Below are 19,102 nucleotides of genomic sequence, written 5' to 3'. Positions count from 1 at the left end.
TTTCTTAGTTTATACATACGCCACAGTATTTATATTGCTTGACTATGGGTATAACTTGCCGTTAGATTGACATATCATAATTATTCATCTTTAAAAATTATAATTCCTAATTTGTATGGGCTAAACTTAAGGCCTAGATTTATTGCTGTGTTACCACAAATATTTGCAGGTGTCTCTAAATCTCTCGCATTGTCCGCTAGTAGCTCTGTGTCGTCCAACTACATCAGGTCGGCGACCTTCTGTTGCACCGTTTGTCCATTATGCATGTAGGATAAATGAAAACCCAATCCACTGTTGTCAAGTTGTTTTTTTCTATGCCCTTAGCATAAAGTTTGAACAACAACAGAGACAGAGTACACCTTTGCTTCAGTCCTTGGTAAATTTCCGCCACTTCATTACATTTTTAGTCTTCCCATACAATTTGTACTCGGTTGTCTCTAAATATCTCCCTCAGCAGCTCCACAAAATCGTCATATATGCCTTCGTGCTTGAGAATATCTTATGACAATTCACTGTCTAGTGTCGTCGGCTCCATCAATTTCTAGGAATTCTATCCAGAAATGCCTATTCCAAGCTACTAAAATTTGTATGTACCAAGTTATTACAAACATCTTATCCTCTGAACATCTGCCTGGTCTGAATTCATTCTGTAGTTCCCCCAGGACATCACTTTTCTCCACCCGCTTTGGCAGTTCTAATTTTATGGCTTGCATTAGCATTCTACGTATCAAAAATGTTACTGTAACTGGCCTGTAGGAGCTCGTCTTATCCTTATGACCTTTGTGTTTGTCGATGAGGTGCTGCAGCTTGTTCGTAGCCGTAGCACCACCTGGTGGTGAAAGACGCAACTACTACTGCTATTCTGCTAATTTCCTGCAAAAACCTGTTACTCTACAAATGACTTTTTACTTTTTCTTTTACTTTTCGATCACACGCTGTATAAATTAAAGACAGGCAAGAATCGCATAAAATCAGATATCACACTATGTACATCTCAATACCTCAACTTTCCTCGATTATTATATAGTCTTTACATTTACAATTATTACATCTATTGTAGTATTACAATATAATTATAGAACAAAGAGTGCATTGTGTCATTTTACCACAGGAATACCATGAGATCTGCTATGATCCAATGGATAGCAATTTCAATCTGCATGTAAAACACCCTGCACTACAGACTTGAGTTGCTGTGGAGGGTCAACTTGGAAATTTGGCACAAGTGCTCTCCCCACTTGCTCCTTGGCCATTGCTGAACCTCAATGGTTGATAGGGGGCACCCTTCAACATGCACACACTTTACTTTCAATAACAATGGGAAAGGCTAACATGGTTGGTAGGCTCCTAGACAACGATGGTTGTGAAGACATCAACCAAACAAGAAAAATTCTTGTCGTGGGAACCATACGCAACTGCTTCACCCATGATTAGGCCGACTTACTATGCATGGCTAAAACAAACCACTGCATTCTTTATTTTAAATCCTTCCCATGTCCACAGGTATGTGCGACACTGTCTGACACCTCCTGAATTATCTGCACACCTAATAATTCAAAATAATGAGGGAACTCCTGCTAGACCATTTGACACGCAACACCCTCCCCCCCCCTTCTCCAGGGGAGGCAGGGGAGGGGGTAGCATGCGACCTTCCGAGCCCTCCTCTCCAACCCCCTCACCCTCCCTGTCCTGGAAATAATTTCTGGCTACACCACTCCTGGCGCGGACCCATGCTGATTCAATGAAAAGGAAGAACCAGCCCTGTAGGGATTCGCCAAACAACGAACCGAAGGTTGTGGAGTGCAGCGAAGCAGTTTTTATTTCTTTTCTGGTTGCGTTCATATTCTCACAATCGTTGTTGGCTCCAAACCTACGCGCCACGTCACTTCCTGCCACAATCATTATGCTTCACCGCAATACACATTTTATGTATTGCGGCGAAGCACACTAAAGTACATTCGTCATTTGGAACGCATACAAGACCCATTCCGGGTGAATCAGTGACGCAGCTATATACTCCTTTGCCGAGTTTCGGTCACTCTTGAAGAAAAGGCGCGGGAGATGCATGTACGAAATTTACGCTAGCGGCTGTCCAGCGGCAGCGGATTTCGAAACAGCGCGCGCTGCTGCGCCAGTGTCTACATATGCTTGGATAGCCGGCGAGCACTCGAGGGAATCGGAGAGGACGGTAGCAGTTTAAGCGAGATTGTTACAAGACATCCTTTACAATGAAATGTCGTGGACGAAGGAGGGCCTTCAGCCCCCCAAGCGATTTGGCGCGAGCTCGAGCCTCGAGATCGGGAGCGAGAACGCATAGCACGCGAAAACGGTCCTGGCGCCGTGGAGGTCGCCGCAAGGTTACGTAAGCGAGAGGGCTGATCGGTTCGAGTCGTACAAGCAGAAGTGAAGCGACATAGCGAAACTCATCGAAGATGTCTGAATGTGAAATATGCTTTGCTCCCGCACAACAGATAACGCTAGAACACGCCTACACACTCGTAACCGCCCTGTGATATATATACGGGGTGTTTCAGCGAACACCAACGTTTTTAGATTAGGTTAGGTTGGTTAGGTTAGGTTGGTGAACACTGAAAATTCTTAAGGGTTGCCTGTGGCAGCAAGTCAAAGTTCAAATACATATCTGTGTTAACTATCTTATACATATTGCAATATGATTAGACACGAAACAGACCTATTAATATCAACATAAACATTTGGCAACTCAAGAAATAATCACTCACAAAGCTGTGGCATAGTTTCCACACGTTACCGAATAAGAGTTGCGAAGTACTCGGCGCCACTTGCTTTACTTTCTTGAATTCATATTTCTTGTCATACCGAACCGCCTCTAAAAATGGCTTGGACTGATCGCACGAACTGGTAGAATTCCTGGCACGTTTGCTGCCTTTACTAATATTTCGGCCTTGGCAGGTCCACGCTGCATCGGCTTCGTTCACTGCTCCAAGCTCCCGTCAAGAGTGAAAAAAAGTCGCCCCTCGAAAGCATCCCTCGAAAGCATTAGTCACTGGAAACTTGGAATGCTCAGCACAATTGACAGCGCAATACTGTTTTGTTTGAAAAAGCAGCACCTTTGAGCCAGCTGCTCCACTTGGCCCCTAAACATTGTTGTTTTTTTAATTATTATTTCGCTGCCACTAGCTCCCCGATTGCTGGTTGCAGACAGCACAATTCATCATACCCGCTCGCCCATGTTGATTGCCGATGTCAATGGGACGCCGCAACAACTTTCGCAAGGTCGCTGAACGTTAGTTCGCGCTGCAAATCCAAGCACTGACGTTTTAAAGACGCGACGGTGCGCGCGCGTTCAACCGGGGACTCACAACGGGGGAACGGCGGGACGGCGCGTACAGCCGCCGCCAGAAGCATTCGTCCCCGCCGTGAACCGCGCGACTAACAGACTTTTCCGGAAGCTTGGAGTGCTTGCAGTTAACACATCCTCAAACGGAATGGCGAGATGCAGATTAACTCAAGGTGCTGCAGAACAATAATAAAGTGTGAAATGCGGGACATTTTTTAATATATTCGTATCTCGCGCGGGACAACAGCCCTCAATGGCGGACAGTCCCACGAGTCGCGGAACGGGTAGCCACCCTACAATGAGCACCAAAATGTTCGCGCAGCATGCCTCTCAATGCCCGAAACCCAAACTGCGATGGATGGTGGTCGAACTCACCGAATGAGGAACACGACAAACCCAACGGATCAAGCAGCTAGCAGATGCGAGGCCACTGTGGTCGTGTTCAAACCTTGCGAGCTTACGCAGGCTTGCGCGCTTGCGGTTCAAACTTCAAACTGTTCGAACTGTTCAAACCGCCTTGGCTAGTGACGTCATAGTATTTCTGTAACCTGAGCGTGAATTCCATTACTCGGTCAATCCTCGTTGATGCCACTAAATAGACTGCGATTTTTTAAAATTATATATATATAAAAGAAACAGGTTCTGAACAAAGCATTCCTGTGCAAGTTTTGGTTTCGGAATAATCTGGAAAGAATTTACTTTTCTAGTAAAAATTCAAAGGCCATTTTTTGGCTTGCGCGTGCTATGCTGGCGACTTTGCGTCTATTTTAGATTTATTATACAGCCTGATATAGTAAATTCACTCTTCTACAAGCGGTCCTACAAATGATTTCACAGCTAGCGTGGCAAGAAAGCGGACCGTCTCCGCGTTGCACGGCGAGTGCCTGTGAAAAGTTGTACACACGAATGGAAAGCGTAAATTAATTTATTAAAACACTGTTTCAGTTATAGACAACGACAAAAGCATAGTAATTAAGCGCAGCGACGGACCCGTGCTCGCAGCGGTTATCGGCGTTTTCGGGAACGCGCGTAGCATCATTTTATCGTACAATGTGTTAGTGCCTTGGCTCGTCACTAGGAAAACAGAAATCGGAGCGCATAAACGAAACGGGAGAGAAGCACCTTGTCGGCATTATTTCTATCGTGCCACGTCTCCGTGCCGATGCTTGATGACTACACTTTCCCCGCCCAGTAATATAACTATAGTTTGATTTCACTTCAACGATTGCGCCAAGCAACAAGCTGGTGATAATAGATGCGGACGTTGCAAGGTAAGCAAACAACCTTCGCTGGCCAGCACACTTTCTTTTAGTGCACATGCGTGGCTTGAAGCTTATTGACGCTGAGGTAGTCCCATGAATAGAGCAAGCTTCTTCAAAGAGATCCAAATTAGTTCATAAATAATTTGAAGTAGGAATATACGCAGCTGAATATTTCCGGCAAAGTATTCCTTTTTAACATTCGTTATTGTACTGCTGTTTGGAGAACAAGAAGACGTTGAGGAAGGTTCTGTGCAGTACGTAAATGGAAAAGAAAAAAAAATCTGTGACGATTACGATACTCCCGAATGCTTTCGAAAACACGTATACAAGAGCGCTCGCATAGATGTTTTCATTTCGCGATATATTGGCTGGCGCGTGCAACCTGTCTCGTGCAGTACGTTGCAAACGGAGTGAAGTGTGGCGCGACTGCCTCGCTAATCAGCAAATCCCAAGAGGCAGCGCGTGGGTGACGCGTGGGCGCGATTCACAGCAGCCGGCGCATACAGACCGCTCATGCTGTCCTTTGTCTCTATATATGGTATCAGCGGCGTCATCGGTGAACAGACGACGCACGAGCCTCTGGCGCCATCTCGTATCCATCGTCGCCGCAAAATCCCGTCTTGCGCGGTACTTCGCTTTTCTTCTCCCGCTTTCGTCATACGCACCTCCTCCGCTTTCATCCTCGCGCTCCCTGCGCTACAGTGCCTGCGCCATCGCCGTCTTTCATCGACGCTCTGCGTTCGCTCTTTCATCCTTCGCTGCGCTCGTTCGCTCGGTTACGAGTATGCTGACGCTCGCAGCAGGAACGGGCGCCTATGAGCTGCGCTGTAAAAAAAAGAAAACTACAGGAATGGTGATAATTGTCTACTAAAGCTTAAGCACTGTTTGGCTCGACCCTGGCTTCGTATTTGCATAGTGTTGCTTACTTGCCTTTCCTAGCTTATGCATGTCTACCCATGGCCTTTCCGGTGGCAGAGAATGTTTAGGCGTTAGTAGACAGATCTTGCCGCCGCATCCAAGCTCTTCAGTGCAATTGTACCAATTGAACCGGAACGCCGGGCATGCGGGCATGAGCGTGCCTCGACGGAGCATACCGCTCGAAAGCGAACACCAGCTGCCGCAGTAGCACGTGGGGCATTGCGTGAGGGGAGAGTGCATCGCCGAGCTGCCATGTCACCCTCGCGGTCGCTCACGCAAGCCCGTGTTATGCACGCGTTCCTTGACCACACAAGCTCTCGCCTGCGTTCTGAATGCGCCTCGGTAAGGCCCACTGAAAACGCGCTCTCTTGCCCGCGAGGTGTTCGTAACTCGAAAACGCTCAGCAATGTTCAAATGAACATTGCCCCCCCCCCCCCCCCCAATTTCAACTAGGGCCACATCCAAACTGCAAGTAGGGCCACACTCAAATTTCAAGTTGGCCTACCCCAAATTTAAGTTGTCCCGCCCAAATTTAAGATGGCCCGTACTAAAATTTTAGTTCCACCACCCTCAAAATAAGTAGGCCCATCCCAAAATTTCAAGTTGACCAATCTCCAAAATTCAAGTCGGTCCATCCCCAAATTTCAAGTTGGCCCACGCACAAATTTAGGTTGGCCCGCCCTCACATTTAAAGCTGGCCTAACCCCAAGCGTAACTAACTTGACCCACGCCCAGATTTCAAGTTGGCCCACCCACAAATCTTCGTGCCACTTCTCGCGCGTTCGTCGTCGTCTTCTTCCACAGCTGGCTGGCTCTATATTGAAAGCGATCGCCTTACGCGAAGGAAGGGCGGACGGGCAGTTTTCTCGTTGGGTGACCATTGAAATGGTTACACATTTAAAATATTTTGAGTATCTCCAAGCGACGGCAAACAGTATTACATTTGGTCTCTCCAGCTACGTAGTATTTGCATATTTTTAAACTCTGGCTAAAGTTATGGGACACTGTGTATATCACTCGCTGCGGTGGTTTAGCGGATATGGTGTTCCACTGCTAAGCACGAGGTCACTGGACCAAATCCCGGGCATGGTGACCGCGTTTCGATGGCGACGAAATGCAAATACGCCAGTGTCTCGTGCAATGGGGACACGGTAAAGGTCCGCTGGTGGTTAAAATTAATCCGGAGTGCCCCATTACGGCGTGCCACATAATCAAGTCGTGGTTCTGGCGCGTAAAACACGTAAAACCCCAGAATTCAATTCAGTGTACATATATCCTCCCCACTTTAGCGTCGTAAGCTTCTCACTGGAAGGCCACCTCCCCCCACAAACAAAAATTAAAAATAATATGAGGGGCATGCCTCATAATTAAGATATGTGTGTAATCAGGTGCCTCAGCGAACACTTTCAAAATTTTTTTTCATGTTGTCAGTGGCAGATGACACAATTCTAGTCCATGAGCTGGTCTATTCGAAGAGGTAGACATGCAAAAAAAATTGAAATGTACAGTCGACTAATTACCAAAAATGCACTATTAAGTATTTAACTAATTACTTTATGGCTAAATACAGAAGATAACCTTTACTAAATACAGACCAGAGCCACTAATGAAGGAATCACTGCTGAAAACAAACGAAGGACGACGATGAGGGGGAAAAATTGGCGTCGCGCGCCTAACCGTTTCTTTAGCGGCCTCGTGCCACGTTCTTGACCGTGTTTCACCGCACGTGCTCATGTTCTCTGGGCCGCCTGTTGCTGCTAGTGCTCTTGCAAAGCCCCTCCTTTGTCACGTCTATTAAACCGTTTCGTTCTGTGAGTTGCCTACCAGAACGGGTACAATGAGCGACGAACAGTGTGATGTGGACATCAAGGCTACCAGGAGGGCACACCACAGAGACGTGGAACGACGAAGAAGGCACGTGGTCAATCAGACTTTCAAAAGCTTGCGTGACGCAGTGCCAGGTCTGCAGCTGCAGAAGGCATCGCGGGCTCGGATCCTAGAGAGGACGACCGACTACATCGAGTCCATGCGGTGGAAGAACAGGGAGCGTCTGCATTCCATCAAAGAACTCAGGCGAGAGAAGGAGCTCCTCGACGAACAAATCGAGGCTTTGGAGAAACTCAAGATGACCAGGCGTGCTGCCATCTCGGCTGCCTTCACGCCCAGCCCATTGGACCTCGAGCGCGACTCTGATGGGAGCTCTGATGCCGCTGCCCAGCCTTGTGGCTCGTCCGACCCAGAGGCTCCCGGAGCTTCAATTTAGAGAATCGACCAATAGTAATAAAACAGTCATTGCAGGATCATCTGTGTCCACCACGCCATTCTTGGACAGAAGATGTCCTATACGTGACACATACAAAGGCTGAACAAGCCTCTGCAGATGCAGCCGCGGAGGCAGCATGACATCGTTTGATGGCGGTTGAAAGCCACACTGGAGCATGGCGTAGAACATGGGACAGGAGATGCTTTTGGGTGAAGGGTATGCGCGCCCAGTTCTATGCACGAGATGTATAACGAATACTCATTTCCTTGAATAGAAGAGTTGCATATTTTGTCAGGCCGCTGCAGCAATAGAATTAACGTCGAACGAGAGAGAACTTTATTCAATGTCCAGCAGTTTAGGGAGAACAGCCCAACCCTAAACTGTGACCAGTCGCCCTTGAGCCCTGGCGGTGACGTTGTCCAGCTGGATGGCCCTGAGTTTTAGGAGGCGCCAGGCCACTGCATGTTGCTTAGTAAGTGGTGGGTGCGCGGGGGAATACCGGGCCCTTCTCAACCTGTAATGAGTCCTGATCTCCGTGCGGTGTCCTCTCGACCCTAGTGGAGCCGCGACGGTGGCTCGAGCCGTGGCGTGAGCCGTATCGTTGCCAGGGGGGAGGAATGAGCGTGCGCCCGGATGATATAGAGTGCCCGCTGCTCGCGAAAGTTAACCAGGATCCGTTCTGCTTCCTGCGAGATGCGCCCCCTCGCGAAGTTGCGTACGGCGGCTTTGGAGTCGCTGATTACGGGTACTTACGGGTACGGGCCGATTTCTCGGATACTTCGGCGTTGACGGTTCGAATCAAGTCGCTTGCTTTAAGGTCACCATGCGCGTCTACTGCTACGATGGACATGCTGCGGTGGGCTATAGTACTCTGCCGCGTCTACGTAGGCCGCGTCCTGAGAGTCGTGGAATCTTTTCCCCTATTGCTTTAACACATTCTTCCCTCCTTTCCTTTTTTTGTGGTGTTCTGGATGCACGCTACTAGGTGCAGGGGACATCTTAAGGTGCTTTCGTAGGTTGCGGCAATGCATGTTTACCTTTGTACCGTACTGTGATGCGTTTCTGAATTATGCCGCGTTTGTTGAGCGTGCACCTGCCTGTAGCTCCCTGTGTGCGAGCATTTTGTATCGTACTATCTTTTGGGCTTCCATGACTTATTCGAGTCTGTGTACACCTAGGGCTAGGATTTTATCGCTCGCCGTGCGTGCGGGAAGTCCTACAGCCTGTCTGTATGCCCATCTAATGACGCCTTCGATTCAGCCTGAGCCCCATCACACCTGTGCGGCCTGATACCGCAACTCCATGTGAACATCAGGCATACATGGCTTTCTCTCCACTTCCTTGGCATTCGGACTACCCTTTCTTGCTACCGGACCACTCCGTGGGCCGGACTAAATCGGCGCTCCTGCGTGTTGTCCACCCGTCGACCGCCCAGTTCTTGCCCTGTATGTGTGTGTGACGGGCTGTGCGAGTGAGCAAGCGTGTGTACGTGTGTGAGCGTGTCCTCTACATCATGCAAATTCCTGCTCTAGATGGCTGCCTATCAGCCGCTCTAGCATACACGCCTCAGCCTTTTCTTTAGTCTTGCGAGCTGTCTAGAGGGCCATGTTACCACTGAGAATATTATTATTATTATTATTATTATTACAATGATTCCTAAGACTACATTGAATGTGTTCAAGCCAGCATGACACACTATTTAATATATTTCTCGAGCTTCGTGCGCTATCACTCTAGCTAAAGAGAGCGCGAAAGTGCCACGTCTTCTTGGTGGAAATGATGACGTTGTCTCTAACACTGCTGATGCCTATGCAGAACATTTCTGTTCTGTATATGGGGTAAAAGATGCTTCAAGCAACCTTCCTTCTCAGTGTGGCACGGTGTGTACGCTATCAGTCAATGAAGACCTTGTTTTCAAGTGTATGAAAATGAAACGCCTAATGCCTTCCCTTTCTTGTGGTGCTGATGGTGATCCTCACGCACCGCTTAAGATGTATAGAAACGTACTTGTCCCTGTTCTCACAAGCATCTTCAGTACTTCCTTAAAGTATATTACGTTTTCTCGTACTTGGAAGGTAGCATGGATAGTGCCCGTGCACAAATCGGGTGCTAGAAGTGCAGCTGCTAACAACCGGCCTATATCTATCCTCTGCGCTGCGCTATAAGTGTTTCAGTTGGTTTCGCATTCCGTGTTTTCTGCTAGTGCTAAGAACATTTTAATAGGTAAAGAGCATGGCTTTGTATGCCGATGACTTAAAGCTGTTTAAGATTGTCAACAGTGCTCACAACAGCATTGACATCGAAAAAGACATATGTTCACTCTGGAAGTGGTGCAGAAACAATAAGGTATTCTTAAACGATCCCAAAGCTATGGTATAATAAGTTAAACGTGGAAAACACGCCACGTGCAATTTTCACACACCCTTCGGGATGCTGCACTGCCCAGGCTCGATTAAATGAAAGATCTTAGTGTGTGCTTCGACAAAACGCTAAGCTTCTCTTCACACAATAAATACGCATAATGTGCCATTCACGCTCTCATCGTATTGTGACAGAGGCGAGATGTAGGTGAAGGATATATTTACATATTATTTACAAAGCAAACTAGGGCAAGAGAAGACGTCTGATCCCGCCCACGTGCAAGCGTCCTCATCGTCGTCTTCATTGCTCTGCTAAGCCTCGCGTTCATCCATGCATCGATCGCTCTGTAACGTCACCCTCCGGTGGTGGAAGCGCCATCCTGGCGCTTGCTATGAAGGTGAGGAGCTAGCAGGGAACTACGGCTTCAGCCAGGAAACGTGAACATCACTTGGTAGCGAGGAGGTCGAAGAAGCAGTGCCAAGGGATATAATCTCGTAATGACGTAACCAAATTGTCGCAGCACCTTGTAGGGCAGTTTGTGGGAGGAGCATCTCTGAGAGGCTAATGCGGCAGCATAGCGACCATAGGGGGACCAAAGAGCCAGTCGTGAAGTGTGCACTTTGTCGGCTGTCGCAATGGGACTTTTGCGAAGCACACAGTCAGTCGTGGGCAAGTTGACGAGCTGCACGGGCTCGACTAACGACGTCACTGGCGTATTCAGTAGGCGATTGAGGAGCCCTACGGAAGGAGAGTCTCGAATTGCAACGAGGGATGTCGGCCAAACAGTAAATAAAACGGGGAATATCCAGTGGTGTCATGCCGTGACGAATTATACGCAAAGGCAACAAATGGTAGCGTACTGTCCCAGTCACGGCGATCGGGTGAAACATACATGGGCAGCACCTGAGTTAGCGTTCGGTTCAGGCGCTCGATCAGTCCATTCGTCTGTGGATGATAAGCGGTGGTGAGCTTATGTTCAGTGGAACAGGCACGAAGGATGTCATCTATCATTCGGGAGAGGAAGTACCTCCCGCGAGCAGTAAGGAGCTGCCGAGGGGCTCCATGGTGTAGAATTACGTCGTTGAGGAGAAAGTCAGCGACGCCTGTAGAACAGCTTGTCGGCAATGCCCTGATGATTGCGAAGTGCGTGGCGTAGTCTGCCGCGACCGCAACCCATTTATTTCCCGAGATGGACGTAGGGATAGGGCCTAGAAGGTCAATGCCGACGCGGAAGAATGGCTCTACAGGGATATCAGTAGGTTGGAGCTGGCCTGCAAGCAGCACTAGAAGGCGCTTGCGGCATTGGCAGCGTTCACAAGCAGCGACGTTGTGGCGCACAGAACGACACACGCCAGGCCAGAAAAACTGACGCCGGATGCGGGCGTATGTACGCGAGACACCTAGGTGACTGGCAGTTGGTACGTCATGAAGCTGGTGAATAACGCTGGAGCGTAGGTGGCGAGGTAGGACAAGCAAAAGCTCTGGGCCCCCTGAGCTGAGATTACGACAATACAGAACGTTGTCGTGTAGCTCAAACAGGCGAACAGAATCGTCTAGTGATGGAGCGGTTAGACGGTCGATGATGAGCCGTAAAGACGCCTCCGTCGCTGTTCGTTGGGTATATCATCCGAAGCGAGGATGGATAGTACACGGGTGTCTGAGTCAGGGTCTATGATGTCGGGAGCATCGACAGGGTGGCGTGATAAGCAATCTGTGTATTGGTGAATCGTGCAGATTTTCGGTGCAGAACAAACGAGTATTTTTGGAGCCGTAGTTCCCAGCGGCCGAGACGTCCAGACGGATCCTTGAGCGACGAGGGCTAGCAGAGGGCATGATGGTCTGTAATCACAGAAAAAGTTCGGCCAAACAAGTGACGTCTAAATTTGGTGACAGCCCACACTAAATCCAGGCACTCGCGTTCAGTGATGGAAAAGTTTCGTTCCGACGATGAAATAAGACGAATAGCGTAGGCGATGACATGTTCCTTGCTGTGCTGTTTTTGGCCAAGGACAGCCCCAATTGCATGAGGGGTCAAAATGGGCCAGTATTGGTGGTGTAATGACTAGACGGATGATGGCAGAAAACAGAACTGTTTTGTGCGGGTCCTCTTCGGAGCTGTTCTAGATGTTATTTTGTGAGCGCAACAGGTGTTTCAATTCGTTCTGACTTCTTTTATCAAACCCAACTTTTTCGCATTTCTTTCTTAGACCAACGAACATAATTATATTTCTAATAAAGATATTTCAATGACACTTTGCACACCTAATTTTTACATAGTTTACTGTGCACTGAACCATCGAAAATGAAACCATACGACAGTTTTTGATATGGCATAGTCATGCAGGTGTTAGCAAAGCAGTCTTGTAGACAGATGACGGCGCAGGCAACGGGCACAAGCGCTGATGTCGATATGCGGCGCACTATTGTTACTTCAAAGGTAAAACGAAACTGTTGCTGCAGGCGTGCATCCATTAATCAAACGTGTTTTTACATAGAATTTCATACAATAATTACTACAGGGAACTCTGTCGCTAGTACCTACGGCAGCTGCAATGGGAGCAATTGTATCAGCATGGGAAGTACATGGATTTGCCTAAACTTCGTCCTTCTGGCTTCAAGCTGCTTCGTGACTTTGTAAACTTGTCATTTGCAACAATGTACTGCGTAATAAATAATTTCATAACCATTATTAAAATTGTCCAAGGGCAGGATTCGAACACAGGACCTTTAGAACAGAAGCCTGATACCGAAACCATTACGCCATGGACGCTTTCTTGTTCTTTATTACCTTCATTACACCACCACGTAAACGCTTACAAAGCAGGTCACCTGGTGTATAAAAATATTATTACATCATTTGGAGAGACTGTACTGATTTAAAAGGCACTCAAAGAGAATATCACCGACACCAAACTGTCAAGCTCCTGAAACCACTCTGGCGGTTCAATCATGCGCTTGACGGCATCACACGCCTGTACCTAAGACTTTCACTTAGGTGTTCCCTCGCAGACCTTTCATCTACGCGGGCCCTCCGGACATCCATACGCGTTTTCCGCACGCTGCTCATACACAAAAGCATTATCCTGTCAGCCAGCACTCCCCCTGTGCCTGCTCATGGTAATAACCGAATACCGAAAGGGCTTATCGGCAGTTCTTTGAATCTTCAGAGTTCGTTTGTGAACATCCCACAAGAAAACGGAGTCATGGCAATCCAAGATGTGCTCAATAGTTTCAGCTTTCTTACACATGATGCAGTTAACAGACCATAGAACAAAGAAGCCCTTGCTTTGTAGCCATGGCTTCACAATGTAAATGTCAGAATGCAATTGAAGAAAGAACGTTTTCGCTGAAGATATAACCGGCATTTTTTTACGCGTTTCAGTACATTGCGTTCAGGTTATCAGTTATACATCGCGCGGTATACAGGAAGCGGCAAGAAAACATCAGCCAGCTCACAACAGAGTTTCTTACGCGTCAGAGAAGACAAAACTTCATTAGAAAAATGTGCTTTCAGTAAAGAAAAGGACATAACTTCCCTAAGAAACCAATTGGTGTTGGAATTTGTTCATTTGTTGATGAGACAACCCACTCAGGCAAGCAAGAACTTAATCTCACTTGAATAACAGTACGCAGAAATATATCACTCTGGTGTCTTGAAGGGCCCCTCACCAGGCCCCATAGCAAATTTTGGTTATACGCTGGAAGTTGTTACGTATCCTCTAGGGAGCGTTCTGGCGCAAAAATTTTTCAAATCAGAATAAAAACAGGAACTGCGCAACACAGGACGAGCGAGTAAAGAGCACAGGACAGTGCGCTGGAAAGTATGGTAAGTAAGTAAATAGGGAACTAAGTAAATCAGCTCATTAATAGCCGAGATAGAAATATTTCAGTGCCGCGAACCCATGATTTCAGCAGGCGGGCTCCACTGCCACGCAACGCGCTCTTTCCACTCGCCACGTCTATAGCCTACGCAAACGAAATTCCTTCCCTGCGTTCTCCCATACCACACCTCGAGGATCGCGTGACGCATACGTCACATGCCTCGCCTTCATTTTTTTTGCTCCTCGCTTTTTTTTTCGGCGCTACGCACTTCCGCCGACGGCGTCGCGTGCCAGCTGTTGTCTCGTTCGCGCAGCGCACGATTTAGAGCGCTGTGCGCAAGGAAACATGACTAGTGGGATAATTCTGTGCTACACGAATACTGAGGCAGAACAAGCGGATCGCAGAGCGTGATCACGCGCGGGAATACGGTAGAAAAATGGCATAGTTTCGGTACCTGCGCACGTGACTGCACGACCGTAGGAACAAGCAGACGAAGCGGAAGTACATCTCTCTTGCTTTGGTGCGAAGTAAAACAAAAAACACGCAGACATTCCGTTTGTGTGTTTTATTATTACTCTAAACTTCAATTCATCAATTCAAGCAACAGGTCGCACAGATAACAGATGCTGTCTTGAATAATTTTGAATAATTCTCCAAGTCACGTGTCACCACGAGTGACGTCACACTGCGGACACAATTACATAGACGCAGGGGCACGATTACGTCACCGTCCGGCTTGGAGCGCGGCGTCCGCGAGTGAAGAGGGAAACGGCGTTCGGATTGAAATGTCAGATATTTCCGCGGCGCGTAGCGATGTAATACTTTGCAGCCACGATTGTCATCGCGCAATACATGCTATGCGCTTGTGAGCTCAAAATGGCCAGACCTGGTGAGGGGCCCTTTAAGAAAAAGAACCTACTAACAATCGGTCTCCAAAACAAATGTCTTAGCCCTAGTCCCCCCATCCTTCACAGAATGAAACAAGTTACACCGGCTAGTTCTTTCCTAAGTGGTCCCCATATATATACCGCAAACACTGGAATTTCTGCACCGAAATTCTCGTCAGGCATAACACTTGTAGTACATAATACACTTTTGTAGCTAAGAATAAATTACAAACCCTAACCCTTGAAAACATCGAAAAATTATGTCCGCCCCACTTTGCTGTCTGATCTTTAACTTTTTTTACTTCGATCCAATACGCTGCAGTGTCACGGTAACCTTGTAATGGCACCCCAAGATATTTTTCAGGAGTAACGCTACAGTTCATGCTGCAGAAATACTCGGGTGCCTGTGGCCAGCTGCCGTACCATAAGCCTAGGCACTTAGTCCAGCTGACTACACCTCCAGTTGCGGCGCAAAAAGAAACAACCTCTTTCATCGTCTTATCCACGCTGTCTGTATCACAGCAAAAGATTGCCACGTCATCTGCATGAGTCAAAACTCTAGTATAAATTCCTGCATAGATAAACCCACGAATACATTGGCTTAACTATTTTCAAACAAAACGGCTCTAAATACAAGACAGAGGCGACAAACATCATCCTTGTTTTACTGATGATTCCACTTTTATACTGGAGCCTAATTTCCTATTAATTACTAACTTTACAGTGCAATATTTGTACACCATTCTTACTCCATCTGTTATCACTGTAGCGGCTTAACATATTCTAAAAGCAAGAGCATGACATCATGGACGACTCTATCAAAAGCCTTTTCAAGGTCAATTTGTATCATAGCGACTCTGTCCTCCCTTTCTTCGCAACATTCCAGCATGGTCCTTGCAGTACGTACATTCGAAAAGATTGACCTGCCTTTGATACCGCATGTCTAATGGGGGCCCACAAACTATTTTATGACAGTCTGTAATCGTCGCACCAGTACTTAAGTGTAAACTTTATCATCCGTATTTGTTAAGCTTATTGGTCCGTAGGCTTCAACCGCCAAAAGCCTCGCACAGTCTTTCGCTTTAGGAATTAAAATAACGTGCGATGTCCGAAAAGAAGGAGGCGCTTCCTTGTTCTCGTACATCTCCCTTATCCCGCAGTGTAATACTACAGCTATTCCACTTTTAATTATAAAAAGCCACTCCAGGACCATCAGGCCTCGGCGACTTGCCAGGACTAAGTTCGTCAATCGCATCCTCAACTTCCGAAAGGCTTATTGTTCTGTCGAGCGCTTCACAGACCTCGCCTGATAACATTGGCATGAATGGCAAGAAGTCTGCAGTTCTAAAACGTTCAATATAACATGTCTTTTTCCCCATCAAACTTTTGTAATAAGACTCAAATGCGCGCTCAGTCATTCCAACACTATTGGTGACTTCCCCTTGATACTTTATTTCTGTTATTTCTTTGAAAACCGCGTGTTTCTTATCGTGGCTTGTTGCTCGCTTGGGAGGCGTCTCTCCCATCTATAAACTCTCGGCCCTTGCCCTTAATACCGCACCCCTGTACCTTTCTTCATCCATGACTTCAAGCTCAGACTTCTTGGATTTCTTTCGAAGATAAGCCAGGTGAAGCGCTTTCTGCGCAGAACATGTATTTTAACCTAAGGTGCAAGTCATTTTCACGCTCTTTTTCTTTATGATAGACTTTAAAAAATTAAATTACTGGGTTTTACGTGCCAAAACCACTTTCTGATTATGAGGCACGCCGTAGTGGAGGACTCCGGAAATTTCGACCCCCTGGGGTTCTTTAACGTGCACCTAAATCTAAGTACACGGGTGTTTTCGCATTTAGCCCCCATCGAAATGCGGCCGCCGTGGGCGGGATTCGATCCCGCGACCTCGTTCTCAGCGTCCTTTATGATAGACTAGGCATGCTTTTTAAATTGCGGTGAATTTAACGTCTCTCTTGAAGAGTTCCCATTCTGCAATGAAGAACGCTGACGTTGTTGTGCTGAGCGAATTTTCAAGCTTTTCTTGCACTGCCCTTTGGGAAACATATTCTGTCAAAAACTTATTATTTAGCCTCCATAAGTCCCAGATGAATTTTGATGTTCTTTGTTTCTTTCCTATGGCTGGCATAACCAGGTAATGATCGCTAAAGCTAACATGTAACACTTGATAACTTGAAAATAAAGGTACAAAGATTAACGGAGCATAAATTCTGTCTAGCCTGCAATGACACTGACCTGCAGTGCGTATACATGGTATGGTTTTCGCTTGACAACACATAAACAATGTCAAGTTTTTCTTCCCTTACAGGCGAACTTAAATGCACGGCACATTTATCAAAAACACTGGTAAGATTAGATTTATTTTCTGAAATGCAAACACAATAAATATCACTCAGTAAAATGATATGCCTTTCACAATTCAAGTACTGCTGAGCATCAGCAAAAACAGACTTCCCGCTTCCGCGCTACTTTCAGAGCATAAACACATGTTGTTCTCCAAGGCATCTCTGAAAAAGCGAAATCACAGAGGACTATTCTACAATCCTCGGATGACGTGACGGCTTTAACTACAGCAATGCTGTTACGCAAAAAAAAAAAAAAAAAAGGCAGCCCCTAGACCTATTCACCACGTGACATACACATACGGTATATCTGGGGCGGGAAACGTTAACCATGTTGTTAACCATTTGCTCATTGTATTTATCAGTCGCAATTTTTGTTTCTTGAACAGCCCATAAGTCAATATTTTCAACAAGAATACGGTTAGCTTATCATTACCTTCTACGCCCGCTTAGTCTACGAAAGTTCAACGTCGCGACACAAAGACCAGTCAAATAGTTAGCTGCCATTAATCGAAAGGAGAATATAAACCAATTACCGCAAATCGTCCATCTCACATCTGCCACGATGACTCGATGGTCTAGGGCGGTGGACCATGGTTTTGCGGACTTCAAAACACAATGACGACCGCCGACGCACATCCTGCGCGCCCACAAATCCCAGACCTCAACAACTATTTTGCTATCCCGCTAACACGGAGGCGTCTGGGTTGTACTACGGCGTTTGGCTGGAACGCCGGGCTTGGGCTTGAACGCCGGTCGGCGTCCCGGGGTTGCTTTCGGTGGAGGCTCGTCACTCCCTGTCTCTTATAGGGGTATTACTCAAGCTCGCGCGTGCGCACGTGACCCTTCTCTGGATCGCACAGCGCCGTCGGAGCGGCAGTAGCTCGCTAGCACTTTCGCAGCAGCCCTAACAGTCAGAGCTGCGACCCCTAACCCGCGGTTCGCAGCGAGTTGCGACCACGGAGGGTTCTGGCCAGGAGGACAGGGTGAGCTCTGACTTAAGGTGTTTATTCACCTTAGGACACAAGTACCAACATAACAACAACAGCAAACAGAAATACAAAACAAAACCACAGCGGCGGAGCGTTCCGCACTTCTGAGGCGAAAGGAACCGCACAATGTTGGAAACCACAAAAGAGGCTGATAAGGGGTCAGCTCACCAAGAGTAGATCCGCGCTCGGGCCCTGGGCCGGCCAGTCGCTCACGAAGGCCGAACGCTGCAGGGGGACGGCGTGCGGCGCTCTCAGCGGCTGAATCGAGATGCGGCCAGTCGCAAGCTCCTCAGCCGAAAGACAAAGATGCATCGTGGGAATAGCGCTTGTCCCCGAGCGGCGGAGAGGGAGTCTCCCCGGTTCCAAGAAAGGGAAAGGAGGGAATGGGGTGCCTTGGGCTGCGGCGTCGCGGCCAGGCGCGAAGAGCAGCGGGAGGGGCGAACGTGCCCTCTCCCCGCTACCCTCCGCGAGCGAGCACGTGATTATCGCGTGATAACCGCGTGGCCGTTCCGGAGATATCGGGATGCGCGTGCGATCCCACATCCCCCACTCCTTAACATCCCCCTTTAGCCGCAAAGAGGCCGCCGTCACCTGAGGCTTTCCTGAGAGGGACATGCTACTCCGATATCAACACGGTTTGAGTCCATGTTGGTGAGGGAGCAGCTATAGCTGGCAGACCGCCGTTGACGCCGTGTAGGTATAGTCGCGAGCCAGGCCGGAACATTGAATGACGGTACGGAGCAGCTTGGCAGTAACGGGATATAGTAGGAGGCGGGAAGGCCGCCGGGTCCGGGCCACGTTTCTTCTCGGCGGCGTCACCTGCCTAGTCGGACGTGCCGGGTCCGTGGTGGCGATAGGGCCCCTCGATTTCTTTTGGCTGCTTCGATTATGCTGACGCGATCCCCGAACCAGCCTCGAGATGG

At 47.9% G+C, this 19,102-nt stretch overlaps 2 protein-coding genes across 3 annotated transcripts in view; one reads left to right on the top strand and one right to left on the bottom strand.

The window, feature by feature from the left end:
- Positions 1-18,443, bottom strand: part of LOC126527901 (uncharacterized) — a 110,891-nt gene extending 92,448 nt beyond the window's left edge. Inside the window, exon 1 of one of the 2 annotated variants that reach the window (XM_072284267.1) lies at positions 18,348-18,443. The gene's annotated coding sequence lies outside the window, so the exon portion shown is untranslated. Of the gene's footprint in view, positions 1-3,694; positions 3,807-18,347 lie in introns of those variants that run through there. The other variant, XM_072284265.1, reaches the window with a different exon arrangement.
- LOC126527900 (protein max-like) lies at positions 7,337-7,762 on the top strand. Its single transcript, XM_050175744.2, has one exon. The coding sequence runs from the start codon at positions 7,337-7,339 to the stop codon at positions 7,760-7,762; it is 426 nt and encodes a 141-aa protein (XP_050031701.2).
- Positions 18,444-19,102: the final 659 nt, after the last annotated feature.

This window comes from Dermacentor andersoni, chromosome 9 (assembly GCF_023375885.2).
Source record: "Dermacentor andersoni chromosome 9, qqDerAnde1_hic_scaffold, whole genome shotgun sequence".
NCBI lineage: Eukaryota > Metazoa > Arthropoda > Arachnida > Ixodida > Ixodidae > Dermacentor > Dermacentor andersoni.
This window is presented reverse-complemented; position numbering and strand designations above follow the sequence as displayed.